The 16,382-nt window shown below is 42.4% G+C and overlaps 1 protein-coding gene across 1 annotated transcript in view; it reads right to left on the bottom strand.

The window, feature by feature from the left end:
* LOC311027345 (dynein axonemal heavy chain 1-like) overlaps positions 1-16,032 on the bottom strand; it is a gene marked incomplete at both ends in the record, with an annotated part of 28,982 nt that extends 12,950 nt beyond the window's left edge. The window contains 46 exons of the mRNA XM_084031334.1: positions 371-567; positions 718-942; positions 1,190-1,368; positions 1,609-1,638; positions 1,722-1,895; positions 2,080-2,237; positions 2,333-2,493; positions 2,696-2,836; positions 2,916-3,014; positions 3,139-3,297; positions 3,727-3,846; positions 3,958-4,152; positions 4,231-4,408; positions 4,481-4,635; positions 4,716-4,807; positions 4,902-5,088; positions 5,196-5,282; positions 5,712-5,861; positions 5,941-6,054; positions 6,697-6,802; positions 6,883-7,071; positions 7,155-7,268; positions 7,373-7,536; positions 7,677-7,817; positions 7,928-8,107; positions 8,190-8,295; positions 8,556-8,677; positions 9,136-9,300; positions 9,392-9,604; positions 9,748-10,001; positions 10,110-10,308; positions 10,477-10,632; positions 10,813-10,954; positions 11,097-11,179; positions 11,286-11,405; positions 11,619-11,844; positions 11,950-12,143; positions 12,295-12,445; positions 12,538-12,836; positions 13,172-13,278; positions 13,867-14,024; positions 14,645-14,669; positions 14,753-14,885; positions 14,996-15,146; positions 15,463-15,563; positions 15,922-16,032. Of these exons, the coding sequence (XP_083887460.1) occupies positions 371-567; positions 718-942; positions 1,190-1,368; positions 1,609-1,638; positions 1,722-1,895; positions 2,080-2,237; positions 2,333-2,493; positions 2,696-2,836; positions 2,916-3,014; positions 3,139-3,297; positions 3,727-3,846; positions 3,958-4,152; positions 4,231-4,408; positions 4,481-4,635; positions 4,716-4,807; positions 4,902-5,088; positions 5,196-5,282; positions 5,712-5,861; positions 5,941-6,054; positions 6,697-6,802; positions 6,883-7,071; positions 7,155-7,268; positions 7,373-7,536; positions 7,677-7,817; positions 7,928-8,107; positions 8,190-8,295; positions 8,556-8,677; positions 9,136-9,300; positions 9,392-9,604; positions 9,748-10,001; positions 10,110-10,308; positions 10,477-10,632; positions 10,813-10,954; positions 11,097-11,179; positions 11,286-11,405; positions 11,619-11,844; positions 11,950-12,143; positions 12,295-12,445; positions 12,538-12,836; positions 13,172-13,278; positions 13,867-14,024; positions 14,645-14,669; positions 14,753-14,885; positions 14,996-15,146; positions 15,463-15,563; positions 15,922-16,032 (6,911 nt within the window). The remainder of the gene's footprint in view (positions 1-370; positions 568-717; positions 943-1,189; positions 1,369-1,608; positions 1,639-1,721; positions 1,896-2,079; positions 2,238-2,332; positions 2,494-2,695; positions 2,837-2,915; positions 3,015-3,138; positions 3,298-3,726; positions 3,847-3,957; positions 4,153-4,230; positions 4,409-4,480; positions 4,636-4,715; positions 4,808-4,901; positions 5,089-5,195; positions 5,283-5,711; positions 5,862-5,940; positions 6,055-6,696; positions 6,803-6,882; positions 7,072-7,154; positions 7,269-7,372; positions 7,537-7,676; positions 7,818-7,927; positions 8,108-8,189; positions 8,296-8,555; positions 8,678-9,135; positions 9,301-9,391; positions 9,605-9,747; positions 10,002-10,109; positions 10,309-10,476; positions 10,633-10,812; positions 10,955-11,096; positions 11,180-11,285; positions 11,406-11,618; positions 11,845-11,949; positions 12,144-12,294; positions 12,446-12,537; positions 12,837-13,171; positions 13,279-13,866; positions 14,025-14,644; positions 14,670-14,752; positions 14,886-14,995; positions 15,147-15,462; positions 15,564-15,921) is intronic.
* Between the last annotated feature and the right edge of the window lie 350 nt (positions 16,033-16,382).

Raw genomic sequence — 16,382 nt, 5'->3', positions numbered from 1 at the left:
GAGGTTCCTGCATGTTTTAGTAGATTAACAGTACATTGTGTATTATTCAACATTAAAAGAATTTCCCTATTTGATGTATAAAACAGCATCTGCATGTACCTGAGCTAACCAAAGGCAACAGACTGCTGCAACAGACTGATGCAGTCATGTAATAGCATATGATGCTATTACATGACTGCATCCTCATTCAAATTTGGATAGTGTGCTCAAATCAATGGAAACAGTTGTTCATAAAGCAGGACATCAATCCAAAAATGTCTGTATGCTTTGGAAAAAGTTCAGCAGTTAAGCAACAGTAAACATGCAACACCTTGTGTTTCATAAAAGTTAGCCTGCTGATATGGGAATTTGGACAGTGTGGGAATCTCACATGTATGAGGCCAGCTTAGTGAGTGACTGACGCCCACTCCCACCCACTCCAAGCAGCAGGGCATTGCCCAGAGGCTGTCGCAGGATGCGGCCGATACGGCACACGTGCTCGATGGCATCCATGAAAAGCACCAGCTTCATCTTGGTGGTACTGGTCTGGTTGTAGTCTTCCATGTATTCCTCCATCACTTTTGCCAACTGAATGATATAACATAGGGGTGAAACAAACCAAGCATGTTGGTAAAGTATACAGTCAAATAGCAGATGAATGAGGGGCACAATGAAATCAATCACAAGTAAAATGCAATTACCCATACGCAAACTGGTCAGCTGTTAAAAACCTCTCACCTCTTCTTTGTCTGCTATCAGTGTATAGACTTTGCGGTCAGGAACCATGAAATCTCCGTAGAAGACAGGTTGGCAGGGCACAGCCTCTTCAAACGTGCAGTCAAACTCCTGGATGCAGTCCTTGAGGAGCCTGTCAAACCAGTCCCTGTCCTCAGCACACACCAAGCGATCTTGGAAAACCCGACAGCTTTCATGGTACCAGAGCTGCAGCAGCTGCAATTTGTCCTAAAATGACCAGTCGCACTAGTTTTATACCGGGCGTTTTGAGACTGAATCCTTCAGACATTTCTCCATAGTTCAAACATATTCATATATGATTATTCTAGGGCAGTATTGTATCTATTGCTGGGGAGGCATAAGTCACACATCACACTGCTGATACTAGTTGCTTCAAAAGAAATGTGATTTGACTATATTTCATAATAGTAACGTGATTATGTCAAATGAATGTGCTTCTGTTGGCCCTGACTACCTCTATCATTCCAGCCTCGGCCATGAGGATTCCCTGGAAGACTTTGGACAGGTCTCTGAGGTTGAAGGTGTAATGGGACTTGGCTGGAGTCGGGAGGAGCTGGGAGGTAATGGTGGAGTAGACTTTGATAGTAGCGTCTACAAGAGGCTCATTCAGCGGCTGGATCGCTGGCACAGGCCCTGTTTAAAAATAGCAGGACAGAAGAGGGAAGTGAAAACATGAAGACGTTTAATTCATGAGGAAATCTATATGTAGGATTGAGAGAAAATACTTTTACAGAGTACACTTCCACAAGTTTGGGTCAACATGTGTTAACTTGTGTTTTGTATCTATATCATAGCTTCACTAACTAATGCTGAGTATTAAATGACACACTTTGCACACTTTGTCTACTTCCTATCTCTCTGGCCCTGACTTACTGCCTGGTTCCTTTTTACTCATATTTCCATCTGAAAGACAACAAAGATTCTGTTAGAAACTGTTGCTAGCTTTTTCCACACTTTTTTTTAGAGGTATTATCTACACAACTCACCCATCCAACTGCCCAGAATGGTGGAGAAAATGGTTTTCTTGCTGGCATCTTCCATTTCAGTGAAGGACAGTATGTTGAAGTGGCGTGTGAAGCGCTGAGTGACGGGGTTCCGGCCTCCACCCGGGGGTCCCATGGCACAGGCAAAATTGATGTCCACGATGTGCTTGAATGTCCCTGAGGAGAAAGCAAACAAAGAGAGGCTCAATCCAATTAGACTGCATTCATGAGAAGTAAAAATAACCTTAATCTGTGTATTAAAACAGTAAAAATGAACATGTTAGAGACATTCAAACAATGTATTTTTAGTTAATCTAGAAAATAAAGAGTTAACATTGAATAAGGCCTCCAGCATTCTCACCTATGTGTTTCCTGTCATACCAGCCTCCGTGGTCCATCCACTGCCTCAGCAGCTCAATAGGAGGCTGAGCACCGTAGGTCTCCAGCATGGGCATGTTTAGGTCATCAATGAACAAGATGAAGTGCTTCCCTATTGGAGGTCCAAACACACCTTTGCGCCTGACACACAGTCACACACACGTCACTGAAACAGCCGACCACAAATATACTGGTGTAACTTAAATGATGTGTAGTTAAACTGGCAACAGGCATACCTTTTATCCAGCTTACTGTCGATATAATCTTGAGTGTGGTTGGCCGAGGTGCGGGCAGAGAACATGAGGAAGTGTGTGATGTAGTCGGCAGACATGTTCTTCAGCAGTTTGTCTGACATGGTCAGGGTCTTTCCTGTGCCAGCTGGCCCGATGCAGAGCACCTGGATCACACACACACACACACACACACACACACACACACACACACACACACACACAAATCTAGTCTATTTGGTGCTTTTTCAAGGCAATTAACATATTTAAATATTAAAAATGTATTTCTGGATTCTGAATAAGTGGTTCAGAATAAAATGTTCATAAAACATTTACATTATTTGTATGAAGATCAATCAAAGTACTCACAGGTTTCTTATTGGTCAAAAGCATATCCATGAGGAAAGACATTCTCACTGTGTCGGCTGTGGGAACGATGATGTCAGCGTAATTTGTCTCGGGGGTGACTTCAACGCTCTTTGAGTATTTCATCCAGCTGACCCACTGCACCTGGAGCACAGGCAAAAAGATGAATGACTGAAAAGCAGAAATGCATCTGATTGTTTGGGTGGAAGAACAATAGGTTTACTTTGATTTCATCTTCCTCATCGTCTTCAAAGTTACTAATCCCTGCATCGTCCAGCCTGTAGTCATACACCAGGCCCTCCTCAGGGAAGCATAACTCGATCTGAAGGATACATAGATATATGTTAATCAAGAAAACATCCATCAGGAAATAATCCAGCTGGCAAAACAAATTACATTAGAACTATTTTGGTGCCGGGACGCTAAACTGGAGATGCTGATCTGACCTTTTCCTCTGCCATCTTGTTCTTGAGCCAGGCACTGAAGCGCTTACAGCTGTCTGCGTCTCCCGTGGATCCGACGCTCCACACCAGCGAGAAAAAGAACCAGGGCTCAATCAGCTCCTTCACACGGTCCAAGTTCTTATGGGGAGGTGGCATCTCATCCTACGAGACGATAAAGATCAATCAACAAAGTTCACAGGTAAAGCTCTTTGTTTTTGACAGGGTGATGTTGTGTTTGTTGTTATATGCATTTCATGTTCTAAATGGCTGAAATGAGAACATTTATCCTGACAAAGAGAGAAAAATGACCTGCCAAAATATTTTTTCACCTTTTTTAAGAGAGAAAACAATTGAGATCATACAAAGAAAACACATCACTGGATTTTTTTAATGCCTCTCAGGGGTTCCGTACCAAACAGATGGATATGAAAATAATGCATTCATTCAAATAATGTTTAAAAGCGTCCCTAAAGCACTCCATATTTACCATACAAAGCCAAAACTCCTACAAGTGTTCTAGTTGCCTCAACAGCATATCTGCTACACAGAAATACATGTCATGTCATGTCTAACAGGAAAAGCAGCACACACCTCTCTAATTTCAAAGGGCTTGAAGAAGCAGTTCATAAGTTTAAGGAGACTGCAGGTAAGGTTGCTGTCCAGAGATGTGATGACCTCCTTTACTGACGTGCGGACAAAAGTGAGAGAGTCCTGGGAAAAAGTTTGGAAAAATAAAAACAAAAGGCAGCACATTGTTTATACTTTCATAATCTACTATAATGATTCCCTGCTTGCGTCTCTCAGTTGTGTCTCTTGTCTCACCTGCAGGAACCTGGCAAACAGGGAATCCAGTTGCTTTGTGAACGGTTTCAGGGCTTCAGGGACACGCTTCAGCCAACACTCTGTAAAAGGCTTAAGGCCCAGGATACTGGGCTCAAGGTAGACCATACCACAGCGAGACACTGTGGCCGGAGATGCCACCGCCAAGTCCTGCACCTCGAACATCATGGTCATCACCTGCAAGGGGGAAAACTTTAAGATGTCTGAATGTACATGGGACACAACACGGGGACAACAACTGAGAGTTAACCTTACATCGGTGAGCTTGATGATTTCCCCAGAGCTAAGGCACAGCTTTTTGTTGTCATCCAGCACAGTGTTCATGTTCTCGATCCACACAGCATCCACTGGCCCATCAAACATGTACCACTTTTTCCCGTTGTCCATGGATACTGCACCTCCACGGATGACGGATGAGAGGATACCGTCTGTCCTGTAAGAGAAAAAACTGCTTGTATCGTAGGAGACTTTTTTGCTTGTTTGCGTAGCACAAAGCCTCCCTTACCACTCGTGTGTGAGCAAGTCGTACTCCCCGTAGAGCTGTCCCATGGTGATGGACTTGGGATTGAGGACATACATCTGAACCGCCTCATAGACACCACCACTCACTGAGAGCTGGCCCTTCAGAGCGGTTATAGCCTCACCTAGTATCTCATAACACTAACACACACACAATAATGTCAACTTTGGAGAACTGGGAATAAAACTGTAATCGATATTTTGACCCATAAAAGACTCACCTTGGTTTTACCTGATCCAGCAGGTCCCACCAACATCAGGCCGTGTCTCACCACAGTGGTCTCATAGAGCTGAATACACTTGCTTATATACCCTGTGATCACCACAACATTGTCAGCTACTCATCCTGAAAATACAGGTACCTGCACGTCTGAAAACATATTCTCTAAACTTCCAGAAACACTCACCGTCCACATCTTTCAGGTTCTTCTTGATGCAGACGTTACGCATGGACTCTTCCAGTGTGCCATAGTTGATTGGCTCCTGTTTTGTCTCCGGAAAGAGATCAGACACGATACCACGGAAGAGCTTCAGGTCGTCCTGTAAGAACTTTGGCACATTGACATCTTGAATGGCTCGCAGACAGATCAACTCCTGGGAGACGGCAAGAAGAATTATATTAATTTGACAGGTCGTTTTTCAAACTCCATATTTTCTCATACTTCATTGCCTTCATGAACAAAGAAAAAAACATGTCTTACCTCATTCATGTCGGGATTTTCTCTCTTCAAGTTTCCAGCAGCTGAGATCACAGTCTTCACAGCTCTCATACCAAAGTCATAATGATCCTTCATATAAATAAGAGCAAGTCAGCACATCTTTGTTTTCTTATAGAAACACACATCTCTCCACCCTGTTAGGAATGTGTTAACTATATACGTACATGCTGTATACCAATATTTTATTGTTTAATGCTGTAAAATGTAAGTTTTTAAAAAGTAATGTAACTTCTGTTTAAATTGCTTTTTCAGTATCACATACACCTCCACTTTATTGTATCGTTTCGTTTCACCTGTCCAGATGGAAAATTAACTATTGTATAAATCTAGGACAAAGCATTTTCTTTCTTGAGATGAATGCATGTTTTTACATGTTTATGGTCCCTGCTGTGAATAGATGTAATAATCTAAACTACAGCCACTTCCCTGGACAAATAGTGTATTTTCTTGGTAGATAGAAATGTATTTGAAGATTTAACTGATCCATTCATACATCACCTGAGAGCTAAGCTGCTCAGACGAGAGCTTGAACGTGGTGGTGATCTTCTTGGAGAGGACTTTGGCATCGCTGAATCCAAATGAGTACAGGGAGATCTCAGCTATCATAGTATAGTCAGGAACCATCATGGCCACAGGACGAAACAGCGCCTGGAGAAGACATCGTCTCCTTTGTTGAGCTTAACCTCAATATCATTCAGGTATTTAACTGATGAATCGAAGTTCAAACCTTGAGATTGTCGGGCAGTTCGGTGCGTCCGGCGTAACCAGGATTCATGGTGATGAACACAGCGCAAGAAGGGACAAGAGGGATCTCCGTCCCCTCAAACACAAACCACTCTGCCTAAAAACACAACACACACACAATTACCTTACAGGTACGTATGGGTGGAATGCAGTGGTGGTAAAAATGTATATATTTTTCTTACTTCCTAAGTCTTTACTTTAATTCTTTAAAACGGTACAGTACCGTGCTGAAGCTGACTGACCAACATTCTATATTGGTGACTAATCTGTGCAAAAAAACCTGCATATTTTAAGAGATAATCTGGTATAAAAAACATTATTCTGTAGTCAAACCATTGCAAAGACTAGCGATGTATAATATTGAACCGTTTTCTAACTTCTCTGTCATCGTCACTGACACATATAAGCAACATTTGTCAATACGATCATTTTTGATTCTTGATTCAGATATGTGTAACTAAGTAATGTATCAGAACCTATGTTGGATTTTAAACAACAATACTATCTATAGTAATACTTGTATCTGCAGTTGCTCCAGGAGGTTTAGTTTATTCAACTCAAATATATGAGAAAATATACAATTTAGTAAAGAAAAACAAATACATTTGAAAAAAGTACAACATATATACACAAAATGGATATACTCACTGTATTTATGCACAGTACTTGTACAAAGAGGTAATCTGGGGTTAAGTATCAACCAGCACATGAATCTCTAAGTGAACCAGCTTCTTCTCACCCTTTGCTGTTGGGCCTTTTGTATAGTGGTCATCTGTTGTGCCACCACCGACAACACTTCCACGTCAATACGATTGAACTCATCAAAGCATGCCCAAGCCCCGGAGCTGTAAACAGGAAGCCAGGATTGATGGACGATGTTTGATATTTAACAGCATGCTATCACACTTTAGCACCTGCCTCTCACCTGGCCAGCCCTTTGAGAAACTTGCCCATAGCCATGAAGTCAAGCTGATCAGAGCAGTTGAAAACAACCGTCTGGATAGCCAGTGCCTTTCCCAGATCTTTGGTGGTTTCAGTCTTTCCTGTCCCTGCTGGACCTGCGGGAGCTCCTCCAAACTGTAGGTGTAGAGCTCCTGTTAGGGTCAGGTAGCATCTGACAGAGGGAGGAGGTGGTGTATTCAAAAGAGCATATGACAGTCAGAAAACAACAGAGTAGATGACATTAGACTTAACTACCTGTCAGTGAGCGGGGTGATGACCAGACGTCCAGAATTACCAAGGTACTCGTATCCATACAGAAACTCTGCGTTCACTGCACGGATGTACAAGTCATCTTTTGCCCAGTAATATCTACAAACAGTATGAGATCAGTATCAATCTCATTCTGCATCCATACTGTAGAATAATAGAATGCAGTGGAGTCTAAAATCAGGAGTGACAGACAAACAGATAACCTGAGCTGGCTGATCCACTCAAAGTCATTGATGCTGGAGACTTTCTGCTGGACCAGGTTGGCTGCAACATCCTTAGCATGGACGTCTATGACGATGAGGGCCGACAGCACAGCTCGTTGCATCTTAGACAGACCTCCTCTCACCAGCTGCACCAAGTCTTCCAGCTTCAGAAACAAAAGGGAACGTCTTAAGAAGGTCAGCATACTGCAGTATGCACAATGTTACTTGTAAACGTGTATATTTTTCACCAGTTATGGATATTTAAAGTGTTATTTAGTTTGAATAGGGGTCCCATATTCCACACCTGTGTTTGTAGTTGGGGATAAAGGCGGTTGGCCAAGTCCTCCTTCTCCAGGGCCTCCGACACCTCAGCAGTCCAGAAAACCTGACAGCCAGCTATCACCACTTGACCAGGCCAGGATAACACCCACTTCTCACGAGGTTGCTGAGGGATGCACAAAAAGATTATACAAAAACTTAAATCTGCCTTGAAATTGTACAAACAAGTGATACAAGAGTAGAAACCACATCAAAGTGAGAGTGAGTGTCACAGACCTCTGCGTAGACTTTGAGCGAGCGGTCAATGTTATCCCTCAATGTGGTCTTCATAGATTTCTCCACATCCCTTAGCCAGTCCTCCACGTTTCCAGTCGGCCACACCGGCAGAGACAGCTTCACCTCCTCCCCGTCTCCAGAGTACATATGTGTGATCTGAAGATCTGGCTGGAATTTAAGCTGAGAACCAACAAGAGCTTCAGTCTCATGTAGTAAGCATGTTATATTTTTAGTTATATATGAAATCAAAGAAACAACAAACCAATGAAATGTTCTCAAAGCATTTGCGCAAATGCGGTTGTACAGCAGTAGGATCTTTGGTCTGGGAGAGTATCTCCAGGAGCTCATCATCCGACAGGAAGTAAAACCTAAAAAAGTGTGTCAAAGTTTAGCAAATCAGTCCCCATATACTTCATATTGTTAATCAAGTAGCGTTATTTCGTATTTGATACAAGGTATTGCTAGTTTTTCTTTTCACAGCCACCCCCAAAGTTTCTTTGGCTGCTCTCTGGCAAGTTTGTTCACATCATATGAAAAAAGATCAACGCACCCTAACTCTAGTATTATTATTATTATTATCACCACCAGAAAGCCAGGGGAACTTCAGGACACTTTCAGTGAGGCTCACCTTGGGAAGGAGCCTCGTTTTTTCTCCAAGTATTCACTGAGACCCTTCTGTACCTGTTCCAATAGTGCGTTGCACTTTTTCAATTTGGCTAGTAGATGAGAATCTGGACAAAGCTCAATCACCTAAAGAGAAATGCAGAAACACACATTAACAGTTAACAACAATCAAGCAAGCATTTTTATCACCCATCGCACTGTCTCATGCCAAACTTTACAAAAGTCTGATGTCCTCAGAGGACAAAAATGTCTGCGTCAAAGAACTGCCATAACATTATATATGTTATATATGAATATTATTTTACACTTTCACTGATTTATTATTCTAAACAATATCAGTTGTGATTATAAATACCAGTAAAAACTACAATTGTGAAGCCAGGACTCGAAACTGAGAGCCTGGTATAATAATATGTATGATTTAATGCTATAATGGAAGTGGGATCAAACAATGGGGACTGATTTGAGGCTGCATTTAGTTTATTATAGACTTATTACAGAAAATAAGTCTGAATTCCTGAAAATGTGTTGCCAAAATATCTGCCACATGCATTATCAATACGAAGTACTATGGAAGCTCTGACCTTTTGATTCTTGAAGGCCCGTTTCATGACGGCCCTCCATATCTGATCCATTTGCTGGTATCTTTTCCCCTCCACAGGCAGCTGCTGGATGATATCATCAGAGCCGAAGATGGGTTCCAAGTAGAGCCAGGAATTCTGGCACGTCAGCCACTCCTCCAGCACATCCTGCAACCACCACAAGAGGTCACTAGCACAACACAAGACACTACACGGCAGTGATAGAAGACCCTAAGCGACCACAAGTGAGTGTGCGTACTTGAGTCAGTCTGAGCTTGCTCTCCCAGGTGTTGATACGGCTCTCGAATATTTTTTTGAAAGGAGAGAAGGACATGCTCTGTGTCATGACGATGTGGTCATCCAGCAATTGTGACACTTCATCTGGGCTCTTCAAGATGTAGGTGCCCGTCTCCTTGTAGGGCAACACATCAAAGTCTACTGATGACCACTCTTGTTCCATCTTTTCCAGGGCCTGAGACAGAAAGTGTGGGGAAAAAAACAGTGAGTAGAGCTTCTAAACAACACAAATCACTACGCTTCTGCTACACCATCATTCTGTAAAAAAAATGTTTAAATAAATCAAAATGTTACTGCTGAAATTCTGTTCAAACGTACCTGTTCAATGGTATACTCTTTCCCAGCCACCTCAGCCACCCGAGCGATGTCATCCACGTGGTTGTGGAGGCCCAGCTCTAGGTAGTGAGTGAAGTTCAGTTTGGCTTTGGGCATAACTTTCATTTGAATGAGTTCTGAAAGCTTCTCCCAGTGGCGGCTCCTCATCACTGGGTTCCTCAGGCTCCGGATCAGAGGAACGTGAGCATAGAAGTCCTCTATCTTGCTGTGGATTGCAGATGCTACCATCAGGCAGTCTGGGGACGTGTCAGACAAAAGTGAATATGGGCCAAGAAATAAAATACATCAGGCATATTAACAATCACACTTTGTCACGTTTGAATGCAGATAGAGGTGTCACCGACCAGGAATGTCCTTGAACTGTTTAATGCATTTCTGCATGGTCTTGTGGGCATCTGTAACGTTGCGCTCAAGCTGCTCAGGGTCTATGGAAGACAGGGGGTCATTTAACCAGCTCGCATGCCAACATAGCCATTTAGAGGTGGTGATCCATAGGTCTTTAAAGGGCTGGAAGTCCTGAAGCAGCTTCTGCAGCTGATCATTCTGGAATACATATTTACAATTTCCTTGTCAGAAAAAGCATGACCAATATTATAGTATATATATAGTATATTATTTCCCTGTTTGTTTAGCAGTTCAAAACAAGGGGATATATTCTCTTGATTGACAAAATGTATCTAGACATCATTTGATGGATTCTCTTTCACTTACATTGGTGACAGGAATGCCAAACAGACGTTCTCTGGTGTTGTAGGTCTGAGCCATTGTCTGACACTCCTCAAGCTTCTTGCTTATATGCCTCACCTTGTTGGCCATCACATGGGCCTGGTCAGCGTCAGCATGACCGCTAAACCCAGTAACCAGCATCTATAAAAACAGTTACACACACACTTACTTCTACTGAACCTTACATTTCTAACATTAACTAATAATAAATTACGCTCTAGAGTGGATGACTTTAGAAATGAGAGCTCACAAGCAAAAAAATACATATAATAAAGGGATCCGTCCAAACGAAGCTACTCTCCGGAGTCTTGCTCAGCTGACCTGTAGGGAGTCAAGGTCCTTCTGATAGTTGCTCTGGTCGACCAGCTGGATATCATGGAAGCGCTTCTCATCCTCCGCATGCTGGACGGCGACAGCTTCCATCTGGCTGATTATCCTTTGAGGCCACACAATAGCTGTCAACCTGCAGACATGTGAAGCAATCAGTCGACAGTTTCCTCTATTCACTCTAACCACTAAGAACCCATCAACTCACGTTTCATTTCATATCAGAGCATGCAAATTCAAAGATTAGAACATGAGCATGTGGATGATTTTACACTTACTTTTTATGAGCATCCTCATCTGAGAGACAGTAGAAAAGTGATTCTATTAGCTCATATTCTGACAGGGTTGTGCCAAGGGTTTTCTGCTTTGGAAAGATTGAAAATAAAATAAAAAATCAGGTCTACGAACAAAGAACCCTCCATATGACGGTTAACAGAAATAGCCAGTCCATGCATGTGCATGTGGACCTTGTAGCTCTTGAGCTGTTCTGGGATTTGCTTTATCCACTCTCTCTTTTCAGTCAGTTCCTCAACGCTGTTTGGCCTCTCATGTAGCTTGGTACTCAATGTGTTGCACACTTCATCCGCCTACGCACATATGAGACAAGAACTTACAACCAAAGTCAAAACAAGGTCACTTGCAAACTGAAGTACATTTAGGAGTAATGGTTAAAAAAGAATGTAATTATTAAAACATTTCAGTACATAACACTAATGCAGTACTGCATACATACACTACATGTACACTACATACTCCTCATTGTCTCACACACACACATACAGTATCAATAAATGACTTACATCATTAATCTGCTTGCGTAGTTTCAGGACAAGTTGGTCCAGCAGTGCATTGGCTAAAGCCCTTCTTTTGTTAGAGAGAGCCTGACGTACCGCCTCCACACGGACAATAAATGGACCAATGACAATGGAGGATGGCAGAGAGCGCTCGAGCCTTTCCTTGTCTTTGAGAATTTGTTCCACACCTTTCTTTACTTCTTGGGCCGTCTGTTCTGCATGCGTATGAGATCTGTCAGAAAAGAGTTAAATGACTCCATGATTCAACGAGGAAAGCCTCCTGAATGGGCCGTGAATCTGACACTTGGAGAACCTGCATACACAACGTGAGGCTTACTTGAGAAGCGTTTCGATGTCCAAGTTGTGTAAGTCTAAGTGTTTCTCATATTCAGCAGCATAAGCCCTGAGAGGTATGGCTGCTTGCACCAGAGCATTGCGGACCTTCGCTCTCAGCTCCATTACTTCTGGTTCCCAAGATGCCCCTAACTCCAGCACTGGATCCCCACCAAAGTACAGCTGCTGCATCACAAACTGGCATGGACAAGAGAGGAACCATTCAATTATCCTCCCCTGGAGTCATTATCGTCACCCATGGACAGAGGTCTCATGAACAAGTATTACATCACATTTTGATGCTTAATTTCATGCTCTGTGATTCAGGTGATCAACGATTTTATTTTACCTGATCAGGCTGCGGTATGTTGTTGGTGGCCAGAATAGCTCGATCAAACAGGTTGACGATAGATGTCTCAAAGTTCTCCAGAGCAGTGCTGTAATGAACCCCAGTCTGATCCAGAACCAAGTCCACCAGGAACAGTGGGTTCATGTTTGGCCTAGTTATAGAGAACGTAGTAATATTACAATATTTAGCAGAGTTATAGGTTGTGTCACACTCAAACATGTGAGCCCATGCATGCTATCCTACTTGTAAGGGCTTGTGATGAGGTTGTTCCCCCAGACCAGGTCCTCAGGACATGTTAGCACACTGTGGCAGGCGTTTAACATCAGCTGAGTCAGGCTGACCAGCGACTTCTGCACCAGGAAGTGCAGGGAGTCTTGCAGTTTTAAACGCACCACAGCCATCAGCCTACACAGCTTGGAATACTGGTACATCTCCCAGCAGGACTCGTTCACATTGTATGCACCCTTGCCGCTGTGAACCAGGTTGTGACGGATTTTCTTGCTGAGCGTTTCTATCCATTCCTGCCTCAGAAACAAGCTGATCTGCAGGAGGAGGGAAACATGTGAAGCTTCTATATTCATGTGAAATCCAGGTGTGTTATTCAAGGTATCTCTTTCTGGTTATCCACATCAAAAACAAAATCTATTGTTACATTTGATTGAATGGGATTTGTGCAGGCCTTGTTGTTACCAGTGCCATAATAAAATAAAATAAAAGAAGAGGCGTTGCCCTGATGGATGATTCTTTTAGCTTTGTAGTGGTTAAACGTGGGTGCTATATCTGCACTGATCACACGGTACATTGAAATTCTTATTTAAAAGAAATGACTTTGAAGTCATCGTCGAACAGAAGAAAAGCTACCCCAATGCTACAATACCTGAGTGTGTATTTGAGACTGGGCGTCTCCAAACTTGTCCAGTCGCAGCGGTTTGACTGAGGTGACACTGAACAGCGTCATGGTTGCTACGGTGTTGCACTCTGACTCTATTTCAGATAATACACAGATCACCTCTGGCTTCGTTAGCAGGGAACGGTGGACAAAAGCAGCTTGCTGTTTCTTAAAGTCAAAGCCAGGACCTGGAGCGTGCCCTGTGCATAGATAAAACAAACCAGTGTTTAGATGCTGATTCTAATGCTAGGTTTAGTTTAGTTTATTATAGGATCCCCATCAGCTGTGCCCTAAAACATACATTAAACATTACAGTCAACATATTAGAGAATGGCATTAAAATGTATGAATAAAAATGTTCTCTTTCAACAGTTCCCAGCAATATACACAAATAAATATACATAACGTCCTACAAATATGATGTGCCCAGGTATTTCCTTATTTGTTTATTAAACATAGATTTTTGTGTTATATAGTCAATAACAGTGGGAAAGAATCCCATATTTTCATCACTCTATTTGTTACTGAGCCTTTTAGGAAATTAGTGTTTGCCTGGGGAGTGAAAACTGGCCTTTTGTTGCCTGTCTGGTAGAATATATACATGACTCCAAGTTTAATATAGGGGAGTAATACATTTCTTTAATCTTACCTCAATCAAATGTATACAAGGACAACTGTCATACCTTTTTGCTGTTCATATTCAGGATCCTTCTTCGGGAGGACGATGTGTGAAAACTCCTTTGGATGTCTCAACACTACCTTGTCAAAGATCATGCGGTTCATTGTCCGCTGATATTCCAGTTTGATTTCTTTCTCCAGATACTCTATACACTTCTCCAACCTGCACACATAATATTCCAGTTATTCACCTTTACCTTAGTTAACATTTCAACTCAGAGGCATGTGTTATAAAACAGATAACACTGAACAAAGAGACATTACAGCAACGTGATGACATTACTCACATTTTCAGATTGAGCCCAGGGGTTGAAAGGGCACGTCTTTTGATACGCTGGAGGCTGTGGGTATCAAGAGATGGTGTTCCCCTACTGATGGGCATGCAGTCCACAGACAGGTGGTAGAGAATCACAGCTTCTGTGTCCTCCCTCAAACTGAGGGCAGACTGGATCCGTTCAACAAAGACACGTGGATCCTCAGCACTGAATAACAATCTGATCCTGGGTACCCAGAGCTTAGACCCTGCTAGCATGGAGTTTACTCCTATGAATAAGAGGGGGGTGGAGGGCATACATACATGGTGAACAAGACAGAGACAAGATGAAGTTATGAGACTCAAAGAACATGGAAAACCAACCAGGAGATTTGCTCTTTTGGTATTGTTCATTGAGAGTAGGATTTCCTTCGTCATCTGTCAGTTTTCTGCATTGGTGAACTTTCTGTACCAAGTACTGGCATGTCTCCTTACTATAGTCAAGAACCCCAACGACATGCCAGCTGTACTGCACGGGGGCACTTTTTGGGTCGTCTTTAAAAAGGAGAGAAGAAAGAAAATAGTGACCATCTCTGTTTTTACACATCTATTGTACTGTGTTGCTGAGGAAAATGTACCACAGGGACTCTTGTCATCTGTAGGCAGCAGGGCTTTTGCAGCAATAGGTTTTCCACCAGGTGATCCTTGATCATTGCCCAGGGCAAGCCAGTCTTCTGGAGTCCGGCAGTCATACTCCTCATTGTCAAATATCTAAAGGAGAGAGATATGAAACATGAGTGTGGAGTGGACTTTGACCTTAAATATCAGATGTAGTGGCTACCCAAATGCCACAGAAAATATTGCAGCAGTAACAGACTCACCTCCAGGGGAAGGTAAGGGGATACAGGATCGTCCGTTGTAGTGATATGCTCATCACGACTGCTCTTGTGTCTTGGCATTAGGAGGTTGGAACATATACCCTTTTCTGCCAAGAGCTGTTCAAAGTCTAGTTTCAAATATTCCCTTCGACATCTGTGAGAGAACAACAGAAAACAGTAAGTCTTAACAACAGGCAGAGAAAATAAACCAATGCATGGATGCCACTCAATCAGCTAATGTGCGATATAAAATAAATTAATACATATGTGCCGTATGATAGAAGCTCAGTGTCTGAATCACTCAGCAGTGAATCTGACATTAGAATATGTATAATACGTTCACTACAGGAAATGTCATGAATGGACTAGAGACTAAGTGTCCTTTCTGTCTTGCACACAAACACTGCACACCTCTCTATCGCTAACTTGCGGGGAATCTGGCCCGGGGCGGTTTGGTAGGGTATCTGGACCTTGGGTGAACCTCCACCCCAAAAGAAGAAACAACTTTGTGCTTGCTGTGGGACAGGTCCATGGTTTTCAACAGGATTGCATGGAGCCTCGAAGGTTGTAACTGAGGAAAACAGTGGAGAAGAACAAAGATTTCAGACACAGCATCTAAAAAGTTGTACTTTAGAGAAGCATATGTTCCTCTTATAAATACATATTTGGCTACAGAAATAAATGCCTACATTTCTAAAAAATGTCATGTTATACAGTAGTTTCGCACCTTTTGTTGTGTTGAGATCACTGAACCCAACGATGGATCGACCCCGTGACCTCCGGTGGATCTCAGGTCCAGCTGTACTAGACTAATGAATTAACAGTTATAGCCTTTGGTTTTGGCCAGAGCACAGCAGCATGATAATGAGCACAACATGATATAATATCTGTCAGAATTTGAAAAGGCAAATGCATATTATGTATTTTACCTGGAAGTTGAATGTGGTGATGTCCTCTGAGTAGATGCCCCTCTGTTCATTGGGCCTGGCCTCTGGAGGTTTGCTGTGTACCTCAAAACCTGGCAAATAGTTCCTTTCCATCTTCTGCAGAATAACATTATTCATTTTTAACAATTAAGCCTGGATGTAATCCTGTTAAGAGAAAATAATATGTACAGCCCATTAGCTGAGTATGCTTTATTTTACAGGCATGATGTGGATGAAAACCCCCAGGAACACTAATTAACATTAATAAACGTTGACATAAGCTAACGTTATATTTGGAAAATGAACAACCAGCTGTGTAATAACAGGACATGTGTGTAACTATGTTGCTGTTTCCAAATAACTATACTGAACCAGGACAACAAGCATTAAAAAACTGTTAATTAAAACCGTAAACTGTTTAGTGTTAGCTGCTAACGCTAGCAACGTAACGCAACGTTTACATC

Source organism: Eutrigla gurnardus (assembly GCF_963514095.1).
Source record: "Eutrigla gurnardus genome assembly, chromosome: 2".
NCBI lineage: Eukaryota > Metazoa > Chordata > Actinopteri > Perciformes > Triglidae > Eutrigla > Eutrigla gurnardus.
This window is presented reverse-complemented; position numbering and strand designations above follow the sequence as displayed.